Raw genomic sequence first — 26,337 nt, 5'->3', positions numbered from 1 at the left:
TAATTAGGAACTCTGTCATTGAGGTGTGCTCGAAGGGACTTGTTATGTATGATGTGTGGGAACTAAATGGATTACCAGGAATGAAAAGAGATATTGAATGAGGATCATTTATTAGAAAGTCGATGAGTTAAGAGGGGACAGTGAAAATCAAAATGTGCTGCACAGTGAGAGAGTGCTAGTCAAACACGGTGTGACACTGATGTTGCTGTTTGATGTGCTGCTCCATTATTCAAATGTTTTCCACGATACTGCACCGATGTGTAAATGAACCAATTAAACTCATTTTTTTATGATAAACATTACCTCCTCAAAGCACCTGGGACAGATATTTCAGTTTGTTAAGGGCATGAATACAAAAGTAATTCACTTGAGATTGCCTTGCACACAAGCGTTATACACAGCACATACTAATGAGGCAACCTCAGCTGGACCTCAAGTCACACATGCAGGAGTGCCCATGTTTTTTTTTTTTTTTTTTTTTTTCTATTTCAGCTGTACATACATAATGTAAAAAGAAATTGTGATGTTTCAGATCTCTGGAGCATCCATTTTTTTCAATTTTTTCACTGTTTAATCAAAGCAAGCCTCGGGATTACCTGCCAAACATCCCTTGCTTTCTCTTTTGATGCTTTTTATTTTAGTACAATGCAGTATACACTGTCAAATCAAACAAATGAAATACAGTCAACGGTGGCTACCTTTGACAACCAGGATGGCAGAAGTGGACAGACTCTCGACCTCAGTGTCAATGACACACACGTACTTTCCTCCATGGTTCAGTTGAATGTTCCGAATCATCAGATCCCCAGATATACTCTAGAAAGGAATATTAATGTTGAACATGTGTTAAGGAAGAGAGCATGGTTTATTTCATCACTCAGTTTTTGGCTTGGGAATGCTTTAACATTTATGACACTTTTCACAATCATAGTCTAGTCTAGTCTAGTCTAGTCTAGTATAGTATAGTATAGTATAGTATAGTATAGTATAGTATAGTATAGTATAGTATAGTATAGTATAGTATAGTATAGTATAGTATAGTATAGTATAGTATAATGACGACCAGTGTTTTCATTTTTTCAAACAACAGCAAACATGGCAGATGTAGCCAGCACAGATAAAGCTATCGGCTTCCCTTCAGGCTTTATCCCTCCATGCAGTTTCTCATACTCATAAACAGCTACAAGCTCCACACAGGAAACACAAAACAAACACTGCCTAGTTAGTTGGTAAACTAGTCCTAATTAGCTTGTAATTGCATAAGCATAAGTAAGATACAAGTACAGTGTAAGCAGCCAACAATTCTATATTAGCAGCATGCATGTTATGGCGACACAGAAAATGGACCAAAAACCTCAATTTATGAGCACACATGTAAACTTCTTAAATTAGGAAATGGAAATATACTCAGCATGAATTGTAGTGCTTTTGTCTGGCACTCTTTTTAGTGCTGGATTAGTGATCAATATTATTACTTACTGTACTTGTAAATATTTTTGTTTAATTGTAAAACAGTTGAACTTGTGTGACTTGTACACATCTAAGACACTCAAACCCAAAGTCAAAGGGTAGTATTGTATTGTGAGAAATATCCCTTAACTGGTTATTATCATTTTGGTTAATCAAGAAAAAAGTGTTTGTTTTTTCTGGAAGATTTAGTCAGCTGTCATACAGAAACAATCATGAAGTAAATATTGTTGGGTTGCATAAAAAAAAAAAACTTGATTTATTGGGAAAATAAAATATTCTGACTGTCATGATCCTGGATTCCAGCCAGGGCTGGGCGTGGCCGTCTAATCGGAAGGGTCACACCTGCGCCTCATGACCTCCGATTAGACCCAGTACATATAGGACCCGGGGGACGACAGAGACTCTGCTAGATCGTTGCCTCTCATGCCTCGTTCCCGCACTACCGTACTCCTGACGTCTACCTCCCGTGTACCGACCAACGCCTGTCTCCCGACCCACCCCGTAAGCCTGCCGTTACTGATCTTGCTGCTTGTTTGGACTGACTCCCTGGTAACCGACATTGGAACGAATAAAGGCTTATTCCGCACTGCTTACCTCTCACCTGAGTTGTGCATTTGGGTCCACCCCCGAGTCTCGTCCGTGACATGGGGCGGAGCACGTAATCTGTCTCTCATAACGTAACAAAAGATCCGCATACGTATGACAGGGGTGCTAAATGTGTCGATGTGCTCGTGTTGGCTCGCCAGTGAAGGCTGCCACGTCGGGCTCGTGGACAGTGGCTATGAACCACGCTGCCAGGAATGGAGCACTCAGCCGCGTGCGACGACAACGCCGTAGAGCGGACTGGCTCAGAAGTGTTGTTCATCGCAGACGGCAGCGGCTATGAAGAACGGCGCGGACGGCGGTGGCTATGAACAACGCTGCCGGCAATGGTGCACTTAGCCACGTGCAATGACAACGCCATAAAGCGGCCCGGCTCAGCGTTGTGATAAGCCACCTTGGCGTGGAAAATGAGCCACCGCAGCCGACAAGGCCAGCTGGCTTGTGTCGCGGGAGTGGATCGGACTGGGAGGCGGTTTGGCTGTGATCCATACATCATCTAACTATGGCTCGAAAAAATAGTGTAATATTGCCCCGGTAACTTCACTTGATTGTGAGATGTTCTCTTAGAAAAGAGCTTCCGTGTCAGAACGGGCATGTTCGTCTCCCACAGGAGGGGCCACAGTGTGTTTTCAATGGTGAATGTCCGGGGTGACGTCACGGACAGGAGATGCAGCCAATATGGCGACCACTTGGATGTCGAATGACACTTCCGCAACTTTGCGCATGGATGACGTGCTCTCTGTTCATATGTATTTTTTCGTATGGACATTGAAGTGAATAATGTTATATGTATTTTTCATCATATCTACTTTAGAATGTTTATAGGGATGACACTTGGCCATTAATGACTTCATTGCTACAGGGAAAAAACAGTTAAAATGCCTGCTACTTTTAACTTTCATTGATCTGTAGCGCTTTCCTGACGGAAGGAGGTAGAAGAGCTGGTGACCAGCATGTGGAGGGTCGAAAAGGATCCTGTCTCCTCTGGACCTAGTTCGTGTTGCATGCAAGTCCTTGATACCGTACTCCTGACGTCTACCTCCCGTGTACCGACCAACGCCTGTCTCCCGACCCACCCCGTAAGCCTGCCGTTACTGATCTTGCTGCTTGTTTGGACTGACTCCCTGGTAACCGACATTGGAACGAATAAAGGCTTATTCCGCACTGCTTACCTCTCACCTGAGTCGTGCATTTGGGTCCACCCCCGAGTCTCGTCCGTGACACTGACAATTCTCACCCAGCTGCAACCGTGGCTAGCCTCCCAAGCTAGCGCGGCCGCTCCTGTGCCTCCCCGTGCCACCATCACTCCGCTCTCTCGACCAGAGCGGTTCTCAGGCGACTCCGGTAACGTCAAGCCCTTCCTGGCGCAGTGCGATCTCCACTTTGAGCTGCAAGCTTCCGCTTTTCCCACGGACTGCTCCCGGATCGCCTTCGTCATTTCCCACATGACAGGGAGGGCGGAGGCATGGGCCACCGCCGAGTGGAGCCGTAACTCGGAAACCTGCCGCTCATGGGCGAGATTCGTCTGCGCGCTCACCCAGGTGTTCCAGTATGCGGCTCCGGAACGCCAGGCGGCGTCGTCACTCATGACAATTCGCCAGGGGCGTCGCCGCGTGTCCGACTACGCCATCGAGTTCCGGATTCGGGCTGCCGAGAGCCGCTGAAATGAGGAAGCCCTCCATGACGCGTTTTACGAGGGACTGTCCCCACAGATCCGTGGTCACCTCGTGGCCATGGATCTTCCGCCTTCGCTTAACTCCCTCATCGCATTGGCCCTCAAGGTGGACCAGCGCCTCACCGTGCAGAGACAGATGGAGGGCCTGAGGGAGGACGAGAGGGAGAGTCGCAGTCCGGTTGTTTCCACTTCCCGGCCACCCGTGTTGTCAGCTTCACCGGAAGCCATGCAAGTGGAGGGGCTTGGCAGCTCAGCGGAGGAGCACTTACGTCGGCGACGAGAGGGACGCTGTTTTTACTGGGGGCGTTTGGGACACTTGATCGCCCGTTGCCCGACTCGACCAGGGCATTCTGACATCAGGATCCCTACTCCGGTGAGTGTGCGGTACACCGCGACGGGGTCAGGGAGGTCCCTTCTTCACCTCACCTTGGGAACGGACTCCCGTTCATGCTCTGTGACGGCTTTCATAGATTCTGGGTTGGAAGAAAACCTAAAAAATCCCCGCGTGGTCGAGGAGCTGGGGGCGGCAACTTTCCCCACGCAACGGTTTCGTCACGCCTATGCTGCCAACGGCAAGTTCCTTTGTCGGGTTACACATCGTACTCAGACGCTACGTATGAGCTTTCCGGACGCTCACTCGGAGCGAATTAGCTTTCATGTCTTCGACGCACGTAGTAGCGACATCATCTTGGGCAGTCCGTGGCTCAAAGAACATAATCCGCACATAGATTGGACCACGGGTCAGATCAAGACTTGGGGAGAGGACTGTCTCAGTCGCTGTGTCGCTGTCCGGAGAGACAGGGGTATTCAAGTTGCGCCGGTTCGGCTAACAGAACCTAGTACCGCCCTGGACCTGACCGCAGTGCCCTCCTGCTACCATGACCTACGGGAGGTCTTCTCTGAATCTAAAGCAAAGTTTCTGCCGCCACATCGGTCATACGACTGCGCGATTGAACTCCTGCCAGGCACCTCTCCTCTCAGAGGGAAACTGTTCTCTTTAACCGGACCAGAGCATCAAGCCATGAGGGACTACATCGAGGACTCGCTGGCAGCCGGACTCATTCGCTCCTCATCCTCACCAGCCGGTGCGGGGTTTTTTTTTGTCAAGAAGAAGGACTCCACGCTGCGACCCTGCATCGACTACCGAGGCCTGAACGACATCACAGTCAAGAACAGGTACCCTTTGCCGCTTATCTCTACAGCATTCGAACTCCTCCAGGGAGCCCGGATCTTCACCAAGCTCGACTTGCGCAGCGCTTACCATCTGGTGCGGATTCGGGAAGGGGATGAGTGGAAGACGACGTTCAACACCCCCACAGGGCACTATGAGTATCTGGTGATGCCCTTCGGACTGACAAACGCTCCGGCAGTCTTTCAGAACTTTATTAACGACGTGCTTCGGGAGTTCCTGAACAGATCTGTCTTTGTTTATCTGGATGATATTCTCATCTTTTCAGCAGACCTAACCTCTCACATTCAACAAGTCAGAGAGGTGCTCCGGCGTCTGCAGCAGCACCAATTATACGTGAATATGGAGAAGTGTGAGTTCCATCGGGCATCCGTGTCCTTCCTGGGCTTCGTCCTGGCTGAGGGAGAGATACGGATGGATCCCGGGAAGGTCGACGCGGTGCTGCGGTGGCCTACCCCCACCAACAGGAGGGAGGTACAGATGTTTCTGGGATTTGCCAATTTCTATAGGAAATTCATAAGGAACTTCAGTTCCGTGGCCGCTCCTCTGCATTCGCTCACCTCGCCACATACCCTCTTCGACTGGTCCGGGACCTGCCAGGAGGCCTTCGGCAGGCTCAAGGCAAGTTTCACTACTGCGCCCGTTCTCATTATTCCGGATCCCGATAACCAGTTTGTGGTGGAGGTGGATGCATCGAATTCAGGAATCGGAGCAGTCTTGTCGCAGAGGAGTCCCAGGGATGGAAGGATTCACCCGTGCGCATTCCTGTCTAGAAAGTTGACCCCGGCAGAGAGGAAATACGACGTGGGAGACAAGGAACTGCTGGCGGTCAAGAGCGTGTTGGAGGAGTGGCGGCACTGGCTGGAGGGCTCGCAAGTACCGTTCGTTGTCTTCATGGACCATAAGAACCTTGAATACCTGAAGTCCGCGAAGAGGTTGAACGCCCGTCAGGGCAGGTGGGCTCTATTTTTCACCCGCTTCCACTTTAAGGTGTTTTACCGCCCAGGCTCCAAAAACGGCAAGCCGGATGCACTCTCGCGGATCCACGAGGGAGGGCGCACTGATTCAGACGCCGCTACTATCCTGCCAGCGGGGTGCTTCGTGTCCGGGTTCACCTGGTCGATCGAGTCGCGGGTGAAGGAGGCCCTGGAAGAGACACCGCCACCCGCGGATTGTCCGTCGGGCCGTCTTTTCGTCATCCCATCTCTGCGGGGAGACGTCATCAACTGGGCCCATACCAACAAGACGGTCTGCCACCGGGTATGGCAAAGACACGGTCAGTGGTCGAACAAAGGTTCTGGTGGCCTAACCTCACCACGGATGTAAGTGAGTTCGTCAACGCCTGCCCGGTGTGTGCTGCCAATAAAACTTCCCGCCTACGGCCCGTTGGTGAGTTGCAACCCCTGTCCATCCCCTTTCGTCCGTGGTCACACATCACGATGGACTTCATTACCGGCCTGCCGCCTTCACAAGGGAACACAGTGGTGCTGTCCATAGTGGACCGTTTCTCCAAGATGGTCCACTTCGTGCCGCTCCCGAAGATCCCGTCGGCCAAGCAGACAGCCCAGTTGGTATTAGACGAGGTCGTCCGTTACCACGGTCTACCCCAGGACATCGTTTCGGACAGGGGTCCGCAATTCAGCGCCCGTTTCTGGAAGGAGTTGTGCAACCTCATCGGCGCTTCAGCAAGTCGGACATTGGGTCACCACCCAGAGTCTAATGGCCAGACTGAGAGGATTAACCAGGAATTAGAGACTGGTCTTCGATGTCTGGTATCCAGGGACCAGAGCACGTGGAGCCAGCACATCAAGTGGGTGGAGTATGCCCACAATTCCCTACCCTCCGCTTCAACAGGTATGGCTCCACTCCATGTCGTGCATGGGTATCCTCCGTCCCTGTCGTCGCTGGCTCCTCCGCTCAAGTCTCCCCCGCCCCCCCGCATGGTCGACGGTGGGTTGGTGTACACCGTGCGCCGGTTGCTGTCTTCCCGCCGCAGAGGGAGGGGGGTCCAGTACCTGGTGGACTGGGAGGGATATGGCCCGGAGGAGCGCTCTTGGATCCCCTCCCGCTTCGTCGTGGACCACTCCCTCATCAGGGACTTTCACGCGCTCACCCTGATGCGCCTGGGCCGTCCAGAGCCGGCCGTTGAGGGGGGGGGTACTGTCATGATCCTGGATTCCAGCCAGGGCTGGGCGTGGCCGTCTAATCGGAAGGGTCACACCTGCGCCTCATGACCTCCGATTAGACCCAGTACATATAGGACCCGGGGGACGACAGAGACTCTGCTAGATCGTTGCCTCTCATGCCTCGTTCCCGCACTACCGTACTCCTGACGTCTACCTCCCGTGTACCGACCAACGCCTGTCTCCCGACCTACCCCGTAAGCCTGCCGTCACTGATCTTGCTGCTTGTTTGGACTGACTCCCTGGTAACCGACATTGGAACGAATAAAGGCTTATTCCGCACTGCTTACCTCTCACCTGAGTCGTGCATTTGGGTCCACCCCCGAGTCTCGTCCGTGACACTGACAATTTTTTTCATGAGAAGTTATGTAAAATGGTGGACATTTTGTATTTTATTTTATTTTTTTCATGATCTCAAAACTTGATCTAATGGTGACTCTTTTTAGACAGAGTACATGTACATGAGTTGGCCCTTTGTGTTCCTATGAATCTAATTTAATCCTTATTAAAACTATGTGCTCTTGATGACTGCATGCAATAATTATATGACCTTTATATTTCATTGTATAATACACTTTCACACTTATTCTGTCCTCATTTTAATTCATCATCTTGTGTAGGACGGGGGAAAAAATAAGCTTATTGCTTTGGAAGGGAGTCACCTGGGGGTGAGCCGGGTATGGGATCTGACTATTCATATCACACGTCATCACCCCCAATGGGGATCTATCAGTGTTGCATCCACTCTTGAAGAACCGGTAAGATAAACCACAGATCGCCACCTCATTGAGCCGAGGAGAATACGGTAGTAGCTAACTCTACCTCTCTATTTCCTCCTCTTTTTCATCTCTACTTTTTAAACCCCCCACACACCCCTGAGCCTGATTCCATCTCTAATATCAGTAAACACCTGGACAACCTGAAAGCTTGTGGCTGAGAGCAAGGCATCCCGGAATTGGCAGGAATTGACAGATTTGCTTTACGTAAATTAATTCACCAGAAGCTGTTGAGCAAGGGTCTGGCAATTTCTCAGGACAGGAACGTCATGAAATTATAAAAACTATATCTCATTAGGCCCCCATCCTGAATTCACTAACACAAATTGTGGACTATATGTAGCATAATATTGACTGCATGAACCCGACACATATGCCACTCAACATGCCTGTGTTATAACTACTGACATTGAATAATATCATAAAACAAGGTATATAAAGTATTTAGCCATTACACTCTCTGAAAAAGAATAGATATCAAGCATTGAATTCAGATTTTTCATTGTTTCCATGTCAAATGAGCACTTATACATGTCGGACTGGAGAATGCCAGTGAGCTCATTACTGAAGCTGAAGATCTATAAATAGATATGCAAAATCAGTTATTGTAAAGGGAGAAAATAAAATATTCTCCCTTGAGTTTAAGAAGTCTGTGGATGTTAAGTAAACTCTACATGATTGATATTGGACCAATTTAGAAAGGCTAAAAATGCAATAGTGTTGTAGTTAGATACCCTATTGTTCTATTTATTGAGATTTTTCTCAAATATATAAACTACACAGGGAAACTATAACTAATTGTCATTGCTTGGGTGTTAGTCATCTCTTAGCAGCCCTCTATGGGAATGCTCTGCATACCCCTTGCACGCTGCACTCTATGTCCCAATTAATCCTGGTATAGCCTGATAGTATCCAAGTTTAATGCTTGGGATGGCTGACTCACCCCGCCCACTCTCTCAAAATGATCACTGTCTTGCTGGAAGTCGATGAGCTGGCCATTAAATGCCCATGAGAAAGAGACATCCAGAGCTGGATCGCAGGCAATCTGGCACGGCAACACGATGCTCTCGCCAACAATAATCTCAATGTTTGTGGGCCTCACAGTAATTCGGGTTGGCTCTGAGCAGGAAACAGAAGACAGTGAAAATGTATTATCTATGCCCGCGGGTACCCTTTAAGATCACTGTGACACCTACAACAAGAATCTCAGTTTACTTCAGAATTGAAGTAATACACATGCTTCACTAACAATAAGAATTTAAATTCCAAGCCTGTAGGACAAACTATGAATTGGAGGACCTGGTGGACCTAAACCAGACTGTTAAATGGAAAAGCTTGAAACTAAGATTAAAAAAAAGTTCCATATAGTTCTGTCAATTTATACAGCTATAAACATTTTTATCGAAAATTATTTGCTAAGTATAGACTTGAAATAGGAGTCAGAAGCCATTTGTCAAATACAAAAGAAATCTAGGCATTGGATTAATCATCCAGTACCACCATCATAAACTGTATAGCGGAGGTGCACTGTTGGAAATCAAAGGTTGACAGGTGAGGGAACAAAAGGTCAGTGTGAGGCAATGGGTTATTGAAAGAAGACTCACCAGTGACAAGCAGCCTCCCAGTGGTGCTTGCTGTCCCAAACTGGTTCTTAGCAATGCATGTATAGCTGGCTGCATCACTTGTGGTTACGTTGGTAATCTTTAGTGCTCCGCTGGAAAACAGTGTAATTCTGTGGATAAAAAATCAGTCGCAGTCAACTGTTGTGTTGAGTTGTTTTGTGTTGAATTTTGCTTTCTCCTCTATTGATCCAGCGTGGCATAGTGGGCGACTGGTTAGCACCAAAAATATGCATGGTACGTTAAATGAAGATTCTAAATTGTCCATGGTTGTGAATTTGCATGCAAATGGTTGTTTGTTTACTGTGTGTGGCCTGTGATTGGCTGCACCATGATTCAGTTCATAGGAAAATGTGAATTGGTGAATGACTACTTCAAGGGTATAACGGAAGTAAGGGATGTGAATAGTAGACTGCAATTTTGGTCATTTAAATATCACAAGGCGGCACGGTGGACCAGCTGGTAAAGTGTTGGCTTCACAGCCATCCCCAAGACCCTTGTGAGGATAGGCGGCAAAAGAAAATGGATGGATGGATGAATATCACAAAAAAGTTGAAACTGCCCAAGAAAGATAAAGTATATGATCATTTCTTGAGTAATCTCTGATGTACTGGGTAAGGAGAGAGGCAAGTGATGAAAAAACCAACAGCCCTGTTGAAAATCCCTTTATCAGTAGATAAAGTTATAGTTCTCATGCATCATTCGCTCCAATCTGGCATTTGAACTCTTGAATGAAGCTTTACTTCTGGTCTTTTGGGAAGAACTCTCAATGGTTACAGCCTGAGTGAGCCAACCTTTTTTATTAACCGCCCCACCAAAGTTATTTTTTCACTTGTAATAATTTATACTGCTGTCAAAGAAGGAGACATTTGCCTCCACAAATTGATACGACTTGAAAAAACTGAAATATAAGGAAACTTCTATGGAAACTCCAATGTTTTGCATTAAATTCTGTGCTCAAGAACTGTTTAGTTTGTCATACAGATGCCCACTAAAACAGGGTGTAACATTGTACCTTGGTTTGTATTTCAATGACTTTTTCACATCGGAAATAGCAGAATTAGAAGATCCATCCATCCATCCATTTTCTTAGCCGCACGGGGAGAACATGCAAACTCTACACAGGGAGGTCCGGGATCGAACCTGGGACCTCAGAACTGTGAGGCCAACGCTTTCTAGCTGTTTCACCATGCCGCCAAATTAGAAGATATTGAAGAAAATTAATCTGTGGTTAAATCGTTGTTGGCATTATAAATTTCAATGTAAAATGCTAAGACATTATTTACTTCCGTTCTGTGCACATAATAATAATAATGAACTCAATTTAAAATTGAAAAAAGGATAAAAGATTGACTGACAGATGTCAAGCGACCTCCATGATACGACAAAGACGCAGATGACAAGTACTGCTTGCGATGTGTTGCTCTCCACTAAAATAAACTGAATGAAGCTGAAACAGTAGATATTCTGCTGCATTTCAAATCGATCATCATACATGGGCTTCATCTACACTACATTTGTACTAAGATTTATGCCAATTTTAAAGAAGTACCAGCAGCCAGAGCTCACCATCATATGTTGGTTATGGAATTGTTGTTGAAGCGCCATCCAGTGAAATGCTCCAGGCTTTCAAACTATTATTTTCCTCTATGTTGAGTGGACTGGTTTGTTTACTAGTATAAAGCAGTCATATGTGTGAGTGACAATGAGCATGTGTGTTGAATTACTGAGGGTGTCAATTATGTAAACATTTTTTTTTTTTTGTATGGTTGTTTCAGACAGCTGTCTTAAAAAGCACTACTGAAGTATCTATTGACCAGATGTTGTTTATCTTATCCAGACGCACTGCTTGTGGTCATAATGCTGATTTTCCCCTGCAGTGCAAAGACCTTTCCTCCTGGAAAGCCCTCATGCACACATTTAGTGTTCCAGTACAAAACTTAAAATACCATGCAGGATATTATTTCCTAAATGCCAATTATCATGTGGATTGTACCAATTTTCAACATTGGCATTCAGAGAAGCTTATAAACATGCCTCAATGCTGCTTTACAAGATGGTTTTGTCAACATTATTTTGAGTCCTCCCTTTGAATAGGCGGCATGGGAGAAATTGAAACAGCACAATGTTAAGCATTTCCTCTGTTCAAAAAAGCCTATTTGGATATTTCACAACCAAATTTTCCCTGGTGTGAGCGAGTGTATATTTGAATTCTCTATCTAAAAGTATTTCTCTTTTACTCAAAAAGCATGTTTGTGCTTTCATTTCTTTCAAATGTATTTTCATGTTTTTTTCAGGCATGCTTGTATTTGTCTTCTCTAATTGACTCTTCATCCCTGTGTGACATTCTTTCAGTTGATCAAATAAAGATTACTCTGTTAACAATAAGCAATCAGACAGAAGCAACAAAATAAACCAGGCCCCACTTGATAGTGCTCATCTTCTGCATGGAGTTTATATTCTAACAAGATGTGTTCTGCAACTATCTTGTACAATACAGGCTTTCTCTCCACAACTACTGTGATTATACTGTATGGCTCAAACTCTATTTGCATGTCATGATAACGCAGAGCACAATTATGTCTCTAATTACAGGTGCAAGGAATTGCTTCAGCCAAACTTTATAATACGTAGTCTAATCTGCAAATGATGGCATGTAACTTCAGAACCAGCTCTCTTTGTTTATCTTGAGTATTTCCTGCACCTAATGAAAATATGACCACATTCTTCTCCACATCAAAAATACCACGTACATTTTCAAATGTATCACATATTGTCGTAAAGTATTAGCAATGAGCATTTTTCCGAGAAGGGTGCCTTGTCTCCTATTCTCAGTCCTCATTAACTTTGTATTCTACCTCATTAGCACCTTCCTGATTCATCTGCACAAATGCCAAACACTATTCAAACATGTCTGCTCACACTGATTGTAAAATGAAATTTGCAAGAAAGATGTGCAGTTTCCTTACCTTTCATTTCTTTGCAGCATCTCATTGTCCTTTTTCCACAGGCTAATTGCTGGGGGCGAGGCTTGGGGCTTGCATTCAAGAGTGACTTCGCTACCTAAGCGAGCTTTTACCACGGCCTTTAATGGACTTTTGGAGAAACTGGGAGGTGATGCTGAGTATGAGGGACGAGAATAAAAAGTGAGTGTGTAATCACCAAAAGACGAAAAGTTGAAGCTTTACAGATCAGCCAAGTCTTAGTATTTACCCGAATAAAGACGAAAGACCTTCCGCCAACCAAAACTCTTTAGTTCCACATAAATCAGAAGAAAATACAACCATATACGCAGTGCTGTGAAAACGTATTGGCACCTAGTTGAAATCCTTTCATTTTTTTTATAGTTTCTCCACTAAAATGTTTAAGATCATCAAACAAATATAAATATCAGACAAACATAACCAAGTGAACTTAAAATTGTGTTTTTTATTGGTGACGGCATTTATTAAGGGAAAAAAATTGAATTATCTGGACCTAAAAAGTAATTATCCCCAAGTTAAATTTTTAATTAATTGTGGCTAATCACAATTTTTGGTTATTTTTCACTGATCACACCCAAGCCTGATTACCTCGAGGGCTGTTCAAAGAAGAACTCACTCAAACAGACGAGAGATTTGAAAAGGCTGCAACATAATGATTACAATCCAACACAATTTTAGTGGTCAGTGGAGAAATAAAATAATTGAAAATTTATCAGTCCAGAAAGTGTTACAAAACCTTTTGATTTAATAATAATAATAAAAATAATAATAATAATGATGACCTGTTTTATTCAGTTATGTGGCCATCCAGAATGGTGGATCTGTGTGCCTTTTGTGCAGGAACAGTTTTTCAGTAATATGGGAATTTTAAATAGCCCCTCTGCTGATTTTTTCCTTACTGTGATGTTTATTGAAGATGTACGCAGACAGAAAAGGGGTTTTGGTCACAAAAGGAACAATAATGTTGACAAGGGGACTGTGATAAAATGAGCAAGACAGTGATTGAACCCGGGACCTCAGAACTGTGAGGCCAACACTTTCCAAGTGAACCACCGTGGCACCAAAAGTGGTCACCCAAAGTGACTTTATGTTAAGTGCCAGTCATGAGCAAGGATGGGGGAGGGCACCAAGAGAGGAGAGGGGAAGGCGGGGCACAAAGGGAGGAAGGTGGGACAGACCCCCATCACACCGTGAGCAACAACTGGAGTGTGTGTGTGGGGGGGGATAAGTTGTGTGCAGGCCCCAGGAGTCAAGTGAAGGGAAACCTCAAAACCCACCACCTAAGCTATTACAAAGGTTACCAGGTTCCTGACTGGCAACTATTATGCCTATAATGTGATTGTGTGTGGTGGGGTGCAGTCTTTTAAAATTACAGAAACTGGTGGGGGTGAGGTGAGGGCACAGGGCAATAATCACCTGCAAGAGTCACCCACACCCAGACCAACCAGATGTGTGAATGTACGTAGTGCATTAAAAATCCATGAGAGAAAACCATGGCGGGGCAGAGAGCAGATCGGAGTGCTGGGACACCTGGCTGAGTGTACCCACCACCCCCAGCCCAAACTTGCCCTTCCCTTATAGAAGGGAGTGAACATGTCCTGTGTGTGTTTCTTTCGGCGTGTCCCTTTCGGGGTCGCCACAGCGTATCATCTCAGATGAACGCATATATATGTTTGGCACAATTTTTACGCCTGATGCCCTTCCTGACGCAACCCTTCTCAGGGAGTGGAGGCCCCAATGCGATACGAACCCACAACCCCTGGTTTACCAAACCAGAGTGAACATGTCCTAATGAAGTTAAAAACAGTTTGAAGTGATGACATGGGTTCTTCTAAATAAATACATCTGCATGAACACTGAAGTCTGTGGTCTGACAAAAGACTGGAAATACCTTTAATACTAGTGTTCTGCTGTATTGCTCTTGCTCGTGGTTCAATAAATAGTCTGCATAGCAGGGGCGAGAGTGGGTATCCTTGTCTAGCTCCTCTTTGTAAAGTAAAACTTCATGATGTGATCCTATTTGACGTGAATGTTGCTTTGGAAGAGTTGTATAACATGAAGAGCACATTAATTAACAATCCAAATTTGTGAAGTACTGCAAAAAGAAAAGACCAGTTGACTTTGTCAAAAGCTTTTTCTGCATCTAGTCATGATTGATTTTGATGACTACACGCAGACACATACTAGGTTTATAAGTCGCCTGATGATGATGGTTTTCTTTGACACTGATATTTAATAAAACCTGTTTAGCCACAATGCAAGGATTTATTTTTTATTTTTTAACTCGCTTTATTCTCATCCTTTTCAATTAGTGGAACTTGTCAGTAATTAGCTGGATTGTGTGTGTGTGGGGGGGGTGTGGGGGTCTTTCCTTTTTTTACGCAGCTATAGAACAGGGCCCCATTTTCGATTTGTATTAGTTCCTGTAGATGAAAATCAAGCAGCTGAGCATATCCATTTCAACACCAGTCTTTTAGATCTGAAGTCACAAAAGCAAATATATCCTGTGGGACTCCTGAGGTAGCTGATGGGTACTGGCTGGCCAAGTGGAATCTAGCTTTGCTGGTCACTGAAGCAAAAACTCAGGCATGGCGGGACTTTGGTGAGGCCATGGAAAATGCTTCCAGATGTCTTTGAGGAAATTCTGGTCCACCATCTGGCATCTCAAGAGGAGGAAGCAGTGCACCATCAATACTGTGTATAATGGAGATGGAGCGCTGCTGACCTTAACTCTGGACTTATTCATTCATTCATTGTGAATCGTGGGGTGAATACATGCATTCCCATGAGGAAGCTGAGTCTGAGGTCTCTGAGATGGACTCTCCTATTTGTGGGGTTGAGGTCACCGAAGTGGTTAAAAAGCAAGACCGCAGGGGAAGATGAGATTCACCCGGAGGTCCAAAAGGCTTTCATGTTGTGGGGCTGTCCTGGTTGACTCACCTCTGCAACATCGCATGGACTTCGATAACAGTGCCTCTGGATTGGCAGATTGGGGTGGTGGTCCACATTTTTAAGAAGTGGGACCAGAGAGTGTGTTCCAACTGCATGGGGATCACACAATTCATTCTCCCTGGTCTATTCAGGGGTATTTGAAACAACTCTGTCAGGAATTCGAATATCAGATTCAGAAGGAGCTGTGTGATTTTCGTTCTGGTCCTGGAACAGTGGACCAGCTCTTCACCCTCAGCAGGGTCCTTGAGGGTGCATGGGAGTTCTCCCAACCAGCCTACATACAGTGAAGAAAAATATTTGAACACCCTGCTATATTGCAAGTTCTCGCACTTAGAAATCATGAAGGGGTCTGAAATTTTCATCGTGGGTGCACGTCCACTGTGAGAGAAATAATCTACAAGGAAAAATCCAGAAAACACAATGTATGATTTTTAAACGATGTATTTCTGTGATACATAAACAAGTGTTTGAACACCTGAGAAAACCAATGCTAAAAATAGGTACAGTAGCCTTGGTTTGCAGTTACAGAGGTCAAACGTTTCCTGTAATTGTTCACCAGGTTTCCACACACTGCAGGAGAGATTTTGGCCCACTCCTCCACACAGATCTTGTTTAGATCAGACAGGTTTTTGGGCTGTCACTGAGAAACCCGGAGTTTCAGCTCCCTCCAAATATTTTCCATTGGGTTTATGTCTGGAGACTGGCTAGGCCACGCCAGAACCTTGAAATGCTTCTTACGGAGCCATTCCTTGGTTTTCCTGGCTTTGTGCTTCGGGTCATTGTCATGTTGAAAGACCCAGTCACAACCCATCTTCAATACTGACTGAGGGAAAGAGGTTGTTCCCCAAAATCTCACAATACATAGCCGCGGTCATCCTCTCCTTAATACAGTGCAGTCGTCCTCTCCCATGTGCAGAAAAACACCCAGAAAGCATGATGCTACCACCCCCATGCTTCACAGTAGGGATGGTGTTCTTGGGATGGAACTCATCATCTGTCTTCCTCCAAACACGGTTAGTGGAATTATGACCAAAAAGTTCAATTTTGGTCTCACCTGACCACAAAACTTTCTCCCATGACTCCTCTGTATCATCCAAATTGTCATTGGGGCAAACTTAAGACGGGCTTTGACATGTGCTGGTTTAAGTGGGGAACCTTTTGTGCCATGCATGATTTCAAATCATGACGTCTTAGTGTATTACCAACAGTTACCTTGGAAACAGTGGTCGAACCTCTTCTCAGGTGATTGATCAAGTTCTGTCCTGTAGTCCTTGGCTGATTCCTCACCTTTCTAAGGATGATTGAGACCCCACAAGGTGATATCTGGCACGGGGCTCCACTCCGATTGAGATTGTCATCTTTACCTTCTTCCATTTTCTAATGATTGCTCCAACAATGGACCTTTTTTGACCAAGTTGCTTGGCAATTTTTCCGTTGCCCTTTCCAGCCGTGAGGAGTTGTACAATTTTGTCTCTGGTGTCTTTTTACAGCTTTTTGGTCTTGGGAATGTTACAAGTTTGAGTCTCACTGATTATATGGGGTGGACAGGTGTCTTTATGCAGTTAACGACCTCACACAGGTGCATCTGATTCAGGATAATACATAGAGTGGAGGTGCAATTTTAAAGGTGGAGTAACGGGTGTTTGAGGGTCAGAATTATAGCTGATAGACATGTGTTCAAATACTTATTTGTAGCTGTATCACACAAATAAATTGTTAAAAAAATCATACATTGTAATTTTTGGATTTTTCATTTTAGATTATCTCTCTCACAGTGCACATGCACCGATGATGAAAACACCTCCATTATTTCTAAGTGGGAGAACTTGCAATATAGCAGGGTGTTATAATACTATTTATTTTCTTCACTATATATATATATATATATATATATATATATATATATATATATATATATATATATATATACCCACACACACACAATATGAAAAGAAGAAATTCATGAAGCTTGTAAATAAATCATTACGTAATTGATATGCATGCTCCATATTTTTGTAGTATCTAAATCAATATGTAAAGATTGAGATGAATATGAGACACAGATTTATGTTAAGTTTGCAAGTTTATCAAATAAGTCTGCACACTGATTGCAAGGGAGAGATGTGGATGCCTGCTTGTTTTTATCTCAGAAGATGATCAAACACAGACAAATAAGCAGGATAAAAGCACAACCAAGGAGACAATCTTACCTAACACCATTAGTTGGGCAGAGGAATAAATAATGCCATGTTTATTTTCAGCTACGCACTGATACATTCCAGAATCTGACAGGTTTAACGCAGCAATGGACAGGGCACCATTTTCAATATGTATCCAGTCCTGTAGAGGAAAATAAAACAGCTGATCATAACCATTGCAATGCCACTCTTTTATGTACAAAGCGCAAAAGGAATTACTTGTGCACCATGAGGAGAGAGAAACAGCAGAAAAGGAGAAATAAAAGCCATGCCTTGTGGCAGTCCACGCATAAGAACATAGAGACAACTGTATACGCTGAAAAGTAATTTGTGCATTTTATAGGTTGAGGTTAAATTGACCAATGCCACAGACTGATTTGAAATGCTTATCTTGCTCTCAGCAGTGAAATCTGACAGTTGAGGGGATTAACGATCCCTTTTTAATTGAAAAAGTGTGTAATTAGGTTGAGATTATAAAAAAAACCTGTACCTTATATTGTTATTTTTTTAAACCCAATAGTTAAAATTTCAATGATACAGATCACCAAAAAATATATAAAGTAATAAAAAAAAAGCATTTATCATGCACTATGTTTTTGGCGGGGGAAATGTTTAGCTCAGTGATATAATCACAACACAAAACAGAAAGAGCATGGTGTGAAAAAAGAGCATAGAAACTAAATATATATAAATATGCTGTAAAAAAAACTTAACTTGTTACAACTAATGTTAAGCAAAAGGCTTCGTAATCGAAACAAACATTGTCCAGTTTATATTGGCTGCTGCATTTCAATGCAGCACAGCTGTTGCAAAAGCAATTGAACAGTGTCTCGAAGTTGTCATCAGTCTTCGCCGCCATTAACCCTCCTCTCCCATCCAGCTAGCATTGACTGCCAGACTTACAATATAGTGATTTCAATTAATGTTTCATACTTGTTTTTTGGACTGTGGGAAGATGTCACAGAACCTTCTTCTTCTTTTCCTTACGGCTTGTCCCGATTAGGGGTCGCCACAGCGTGTCAGCCTATCTCGTGCATCCTCTTCTCTAACACCCACTGTCCTCATGTCCTCCCTCACAACATCCATCAACCTTTTCCTTGGTGTTCCTCTTGCTCTTTTGCCTGGCAGCACCATCTTTAGCACCCTTCTACCAATATACTCACTCTCTGGCCTCTGAACATGTCCAAGTCTGCTCTGTCGAATCTTGTCTCCAAAACATCCAACTTTGGCTGTCCCTCTAATGAGCTCATTTCTAATCCTATCCAACCTGTTCACTCCGAGCGAGAACCTCAACATCTTCATTTCTGCTACCTCAAGTTCTGCTTCCTGTTGTTTCTTCAGTGCCATCATCTGTAATTCGTACATCATGGCTGGCCTCACCAGTGTTTTATAGATTTTGCCCTTCATCCTCGCAGAGACTCTTCTGTCACATACAAAACCAGACACCTTCTGCCAACTGTTCCACCCCGCTTGGACCCGTTTCTTCACTTCCTTACGACACTCTCCATTGCTGTGTATTGTTTACCCCAAGTAATTTAAGTCGTCCACCCTTGCTATCGCTTCTCCCTGGAGCTTCACTCTTCCCCCAACGCCCCTTTCATTCATGCACATACACTCTGTTTTACTTCGGCTAATCTTCATTCCTCTCTTTTCCAGTGTGTGCCTCCATCCTTCTAATTGTTCCTCCACCTGCTCCCAGCTATCACTGGAGATCACAATATCATCTGCGAACATCATGGTCCAAGGGGAATCTAGTCTAACCTCATCTGTTAGCCTATCCATTACCACCGCAAACAGGAAGGGGCTCAGCGCGGATCCCTGATGCAGTCCCACCTCCACCTTAAATTCTTCTGACATACCTACGGCACATCTCACCACTGTTCTGCTGTCCTCATACATGTCCTGTAGCATTCTAACATATTTCTCCACCACAACAGACTTCCACATCCAGTACCGCAGTTCCTCTCTTGGTACTCTTTCATAGGCTTTCTCTAGGTCTACAAAGACACAATGTAGCTCCTTCTGACCTTCTCTGTACTTTTCCACAAGCATATTGTCCTACATATTGTGTTCTACAAAGGGCTGCAGATAGATAGATAGATAATAGATAGATAGATAGATAGATAGATAGATAGATAGATAGATAGATAGATAGATAGATAGATAGATAGATATAGATAGATAGATAGATATATAGATAGATAGATAGATAGATAGATAGATTAGATAGATAGATAGATAGATGTTTTTGGGACTGTGGGAAGATGTCACAGAAGCTGTCATGACCCATCGGAACGGAGGTAGGACACAAATGCAGGAGTACACGGGAGAAGCAGAGGTAATCCAGGAAAAACGGCAGTCAGGTGCAGCAGCGGTAGTCAGGACGTCGGGCGTAGAGAGCAGGTCAGTGGGCAGGCAGGAGTCGGTACACGGGAGATCGATCAAAGCAGGCGGGAGTATCAAGGGAGTCAGGCTTACGGGGTCGGTCGGAGGACAGGCGGAGGTCGGTGCACACGGGAATATGATCAGAGATACGGGAGTGCTGGAACAGGGCATGAACCGCAACGTTCTGGGCCCGGACCAGTCGTCCCCATAGTCCTATAAACACTGGGGGCAATCAGCCAGGATGAGGCGCAGGTGTGCGCCTCCCAATCAGCGCATGCCATATGAACAAATGTGTTTTTTCTTTGGAGACACTTTTATTGTGAAGAGGTGTTTGGACTATAATCTCTGGTTCACTCAACATTCATTCATCTAAGGTCTTATCGTGCTTATCCTCATAGGGGTCGCAAAGTTGCTGCGGCCTATTCTGGCTGACTGAGTGAGCTGGTCACATTCTAGTCGCAAGGGAGACCTTGACAAGCAACAATTTGCACTGACATTCACATCTCTTGGCAATTTAGTCTTCAGTTAACCTCCCATGCATATTTTGGGAATGTGGGCGGTACCTGGAGAAAACTCATGCAAGTATAAGAAGAACACACAAACTCCACACAGGAGAGGCTAGACCTGAGCCGGGGTCCTGAGAACTGTGAAGTAATTGTCCTCACTAGTCGGCCACCATAGTGGCCTCATCACTGCATAACCATAAAATATAGCTTTAAATTTAGAAAAATATTCTATGGACGTGTATGAAACCTTTATGTTTGTCATGTTGCACATTATTTTTGGGGAAAAAAGACCATATCTGCCTGGCCATTATACAGGGTGTCCCAAAAAATGTGGACACACTTGTAAACTTGTTGTTTATTATAATTTGAATATTTTTTAACACATAAAATGATTTACAAAAATCATTATTTAAAGTTTGTATGATTTTTTTGGTGACACCCTGTATATGGTTGCCGTTCAGAGGAGCCTTGCATGTCCAAAACCAACATTGTTCAGGAAACCAAAACACAGTATGGTTTAGGCGTTATCTTTGCATCATCAAAGAAAGTAAGCAGTTTTCAACACTTAAGACAAGTTAGTGAGTATATTGATAGAAGGGTGCTGAGGATGGAGCTGCCAGGCAAAAGAGCAAGAGGAAGACCAAAGAAAAGGTTGATGGATGTTGTGAGGGAGGACATGAAGACAGTGAGTGTTAGAGAGGAGGACGCACGAGATAGGCTGAGCTGGAAAAAGATGACACGGTGTGGCGACCTCTAACGGGACAAGCCGAAAGGAAAAGAAGAAGAAGAACGTTATGTCAAAGTAACTTCTCCACACTGAGACTTACCAGTGTGCGTGTGTGTGTATATGTGTCTGTAAGTGTAAGTGTAGGCGTGTGCGTGTGTTTGTGTGTGTCAGAGGAGACTTTCTATCCTAATTTTCACGTGAGCGTAAGTCTCACTTCGTGTTTACCAATCTGGCAGTCTTCTCTGCGACAATTTGGGTGTTCTGTCGCAATGTGTGTTTCTTTTGACATATGCCTAGCTCAGTGACAATTTAATGGAAGAAAGTCAGTCTAAAATTATGCCGGCTGAGACTACATCTATGTCCAGAGCAATATCTTGACCACATGTCTAACATGAGCTTGGTGAATTTAATCATAGCACACGCAGACAGAAGTATGGTGAATGTCAGACAAATCCCATTCATCAATATATTAGCGGCCATCAAAGCCTCTGAATCCATCTATCCATTTTCTGAGCTGCTTATCCTCACAGGGGTCTTGGGATTGTTGGAGCATATCCCAGCTATCTTTGGGCAGCAGGCAGGGTACACCCTGAACTGGTTGCCAGACAATTACAGGGCACACACTGTTTAAACAAACAGTAATTTGCACTCACATGAACACCTACGGGCAATTTAGAGTCTTCAATTAACCTACTATGCATGTTTTTGGGATGTTGGAGGAAATTGGAGTGCCCGGAGAAAAAGCACGTAGCCACGTGGACAACTCATCACAGGGAGGGCTGTGATTTGAACCCAAATTCTCAGAACTGTGAGTCAGATGCTCTAACCAGTCACACACTGTGCCGAACCTCTAAATCCAACTTTTATTCCATCCACCCATTTTCTGAGCCACTTATCCTCAAGAGGGTCGCGGGAGTGCTGGAGCCTATCCCAGCTGTCATCGGGTTGAACTGGTTGTCAGCCAATCGCCGGGGACATGGATACAGTCACACTCACAATCACACCGATGGGCAATTTGGAGTCTCCCTTTATTGTATGTTTTTGTGATGTCAGATGAAACTGGAGTCCCCACGCAGGCACTGGGAGAGCATGCAAACTCCAGAGAGGGGGTCTTCAGAACTGTGAGCCCAACGCTCTACAGCTGTTCCACCCTGCCACCTGTATTTTTAGTATGTATTCACATTTTTTGAACACTTTATTATTTTTATCCGCAATAGTATATTCTTAAATCATTCCACTGCCTGTCTGCATATGTGGGGGTACACACGAACAATCAGGGGTGATGACAAATAACTCACTGGTGTTTATCGGCATGTTTATCATGCTTATCAGCAGCGAGTTATCTGAATTTAATAAGGGTGCGAGCTCATGTTATCTGTCGCCAAACCGGTCAAGAGTAGTGATAATGTTAGTCAGTTACGGATCGCAGCGTCCTCTCTGCTCATTTTGTCACATCTCAAGTGTATTCAGTTCCACAGCAATGCACACTTTTTTTTTTTTTTTGATACCCCATCTTGCAAATGTCTATGAAATGACAAAAACCCAGTCTAACCCTCCCCTCCATGCACATTTACACCGCCTGTCGCACTGGATTACTAACATTGGTCACAAAAATAGAGCCCTCAGAGTTAGCTGAGGTCCTCAAAGCAGTTCAAATACCCCTATTGGGATCACACTGAGACATTGTGATGCTCGGTTACATTAATTCAAGTTCCCTTTGATGCAACCTAGTAAGTCAGGTGAGGTATTGTATGAGCTGCACATTTTTCAACCAAACCACATTTTTTCATTATTTATTGAATCATTCTCTTAATTCAAACCTTCTTTAGAATCCCTTGAGAATCACAATCATTCTCTGAACTGCATGTCCTTATTAGAGTATTGGAGTGATTGGGGCTATCCCAGCTGACATAGGGCGAAAGCTAGGCTACATCCTGAACTAGTCTCCAGGTAATAGCAGGGAACATAGAAACGGACGGACATTTTAGTGTATTCAATTAATCATGCATGGTTTTGAAAAGTGGGAGTGAACCACAGTACTCGGAAAAAACACATATGCGAACATGCAGAACTCCACACATGAAAGTCATATTTGAACTCAGGACCTCAATAATATGAGGCATCTGTGCTAACCTGTTGTCCACAAGTGCATGCTCCTGTGAATCTCAACTAGTTATATTACCTCTGACATCACATGCTCGCCATTCTTCAGCCAGCTGTATGATGGTTTCGGTTTTCCATTGGCCTTACACTCCCAGAACAGCTTTTGGTGGATGGACAGAACTGTGTCTGCCATTGTCTGGAACCAGTGAGGTTTAGCTTGAAGCAAATGAGAGGATTACCTTGTCAAACATGTGTTTGCAGTATCAAAACACTGGATTAGTAGGGTGGAATCAGTAATCAAAAACCTGTAAAAGCAAAGCCTTACACATTAGGTTGTTTTTGGGCACAAAAATGTTCAATATTTGCAATGCAACAGAATACGCAATTACATATAGTTATATTATTATTGTAGAAAGGTTGGAGAATTATTATATTTACAGCCATAGTGGAATAACCAAAAGTAAACATTGGAATTCTTCAAGGGGAATATGACTATGAGTTAGTAAACATGTAAAATATGGTTTCCCAAAATAGCATCACTTAATGATTGGTTTTCAGTCATTACAGTAAAATGCAGTAAATCTTTGAATTTCTCAGTAGACACATTTCTTCTGACAAAATTCTGTAACTAAAACTTAGAATGCTCTACATGTCTTTTCACATTAGTTTGTCCTCTGCACATCTGCATGACAGTAAGTTAGAACTTTCAGCACTATGAGGCACACATAGGCCCCAATGGTGGTTTCTCTAATCTGTAGGTTGTCACAGGAGCAGGTGATTGACCCAAAGGGCTTCTTAGTACTAACCAGGACCAAAACTGTTTAGCTTGCAAGATCTGATGAGATCCAGCACTCCCAGGTTATCGCTTCAAGAATAGTAGTAGTAAAGTGCATTACACAAACAGTCATTTCTGAATGGACCAATTGAAGAATGGTGGGAGTTAAATTATCATTATGTCCCGCTTATACTTCAAAAGTACACACACCTTGCCCTTCAGCAAACATGACATATACAAGGATTGAGTTATACAGGTAACCGTTATAAAGTTCAACCTCAATTTAATGGACACTAATGCAGCGGACATCATAAGTAACAGATAACTTGGACAGTACATGTGTCCATAAATGGCATACAGTTGTCACTGAGCTGCTGTTGACAAAGTCTGTTTGTTCCAGAATTGGCAGCTGTCGTTTGGTGCAATATAAGGAGAGACTGGCACACGTTCCAGGTCACGGAGATACAACATGACTAGAAACACCCAACTAGACCTGTCCATGACCAATTTGAAGCCATGTTGAATGTGGTGATGTTCCCTTCAAAGGCAAACCATTAACATGAGTGGCCATGTTGAATATGGCAACATTACCAGGCAATGGATTGATGTGACACCCATAGTGGCAGTATTTGCATCTACTGGGTAAACAGCACGTATGTGGCGGCAGTGTCAGCTTTAAGACCAATATGACACACAACGGAGTCGGGAACATAGTATTTTTGGCATGGGACTTTTGTATTTTTGGCAAGATGTTCATCTGTGGCATCGAATTTACAAATTTGTAAAAAAGGGAGCAGGCAATATAATGCGTGCTGCTCATGAAAGTGGCCCACCTCGACTTGCCACTAGTTACAGTGATGAAAATAAGAATTTGAACAACTGCTATATTGCAAGTTCTCCCACTTAGAAATCATGGAGGGGTCTGAAATTTTAATCGTAGGTGCATGTCCACTGTGAGAGAGACAATCTAAAGAGAAAAATCCAGAAATCACAATGTATGATTTTTTAATGATTTATTTGTGTGATACAGCTGCAAATAAATACTTGAACACCTGTCCATCAGGTAGAATTCTGACCCTCAAAGACCTTTTAGTCCGCCTTTAAAAGTCCACCTCCACTCCATGTATTATCCTAAACCAGATGCACCTGTGTGAGGTCGTTAGCTGCATAAAGACAAACATTTCAAACAATTCCAAGCTTTTTAAACATCTATTTACAATTGCTTTTTACTGTATTGGGTGTTCTAGACCACTAAAAAGTATAAAATAATCATTTTATATTGTCCCGGAATATTGGTGTATATGCTCCCCCATAAAATGTATTTCAATATAACAGACAAACTGATTCTTATTCGATTCATTAATTCACTTTCTACCACGTATCTTAATCAGGAATCTGGGTAAGCCTGAGCATATTGCAAGTTGAGCTAGTATTACTCATTAGTCAATAATGAGGGCAAGGGCAATATAGACAAATAATCATTCACATTCACACCTTCGGGTAACGTGCAGGTAATTTAGAACCTGGATGTTAAGAATGTGTGTTTTTGAAATGTGCGAAGATGGTGCATTTGAACTGATGCCTCACCATCTGCACAGAACAATATTGCTAGAAAGCCACACATACATACATTTACATGATGAGAAATGGTCATTTTTTGATCTTGTCATCAGGATTTAAGCTCATGATCATGAATCTTCTTCTTCTTTTCCTTTCGGCTTGTCCCGCTAGGGGGTCGCCACAGCATGTCATCCTTTTCCATCTTAGTCTATCTCCTGCATCTTCCTCTCCAACCCCAACTGCCCTCATGTCTTCCCTCACCACATCAATAAACCTTCTCTTTGGTCTTCCTCTCGCTCTTTTGCCTGGCAGCTCCATCCTCAGCACCCTTCTCCCAATATACTCACTCTCTGGCCTCTGAACATGTCCAAGTCTGCTCTGTCGAATCTTGTCTCCAAAACATCCAACTTTGGCTGTCCCTCTAATGAGCTCATTTCTAATCCTATCCAACCTGCTCACTCTGAGTGAGAAACTCAACGTCTTCATTTCTGCTACCTCCAGTTCTTCTTCCTGTTGTTTCTTCAGTGCCACCGTCTCTAATCCGTACATCATGGCCGGCCTCATCACTGTTTTGTAAACTTTGCCCTTCATCCAAGCAGAGACTCTTCTGTCACATAACACACCAGACACCT

General features: G+C 44.0%; 1 protein-coding gene across 2 annotated transcripts in view; it reads right to left on the bottom strand.

The window, feature by feature from the left end:
* The window catches only part of cntn3b (contactin 3b), an 85,056-nt gene that overhangs the window by 11,157 nt on the left and 47,562 nt on the right, over positions 1–26,337 (bottom strand). For both annotated transcript variants that reach the window (XM_061832115.1, XM_061832116.1), the window contains exons 8-13: positions 23,450–23,586; positions 17,662–17,791; positions 12,485–12,635; positions 9,501–9,628; positions 8,840–9,015; positions 699–816 (exon numbers count right to left, since the gene is read on the bottom strand). In XM_061832115.1, the coding sequence (XP_061688099.1) occupies positions 699–816; positions 8,840–9,015; positions 9,501–9,628; positions 12,485–12,635; positions 17,662–17,791; positions 23,450–23,586 (840 nt within the window). The remainder of the gene's footprint in view (positions 1–698; positions 817–8,839; positions 9,016–9,500; positions 9,629–12,484; positions 12,636–17,661; positions 17,792–23,449; positions 23,587–26,337) is intronic.

Source organism: Syngnathoides biaculeatus, chromosome 10 (assembly GCF_019802595.1).
Source record: "Syngnathoides biaculeatus isolate LvHL_M chromosome 10, ASM1980259v1, whole genome shotgun sequence".
Taxonomy (NCBI): domain Eukaryota; kingdom Metazoa; phylum Chordata; class Actinopteri; order Syngnathiformes; family Syngnathidae; genus Syngnathoides; species Syngnathoides biaculeatus.
This window is presented reverse-complemented; position numbering and strand designations above follow the sequence as displayed.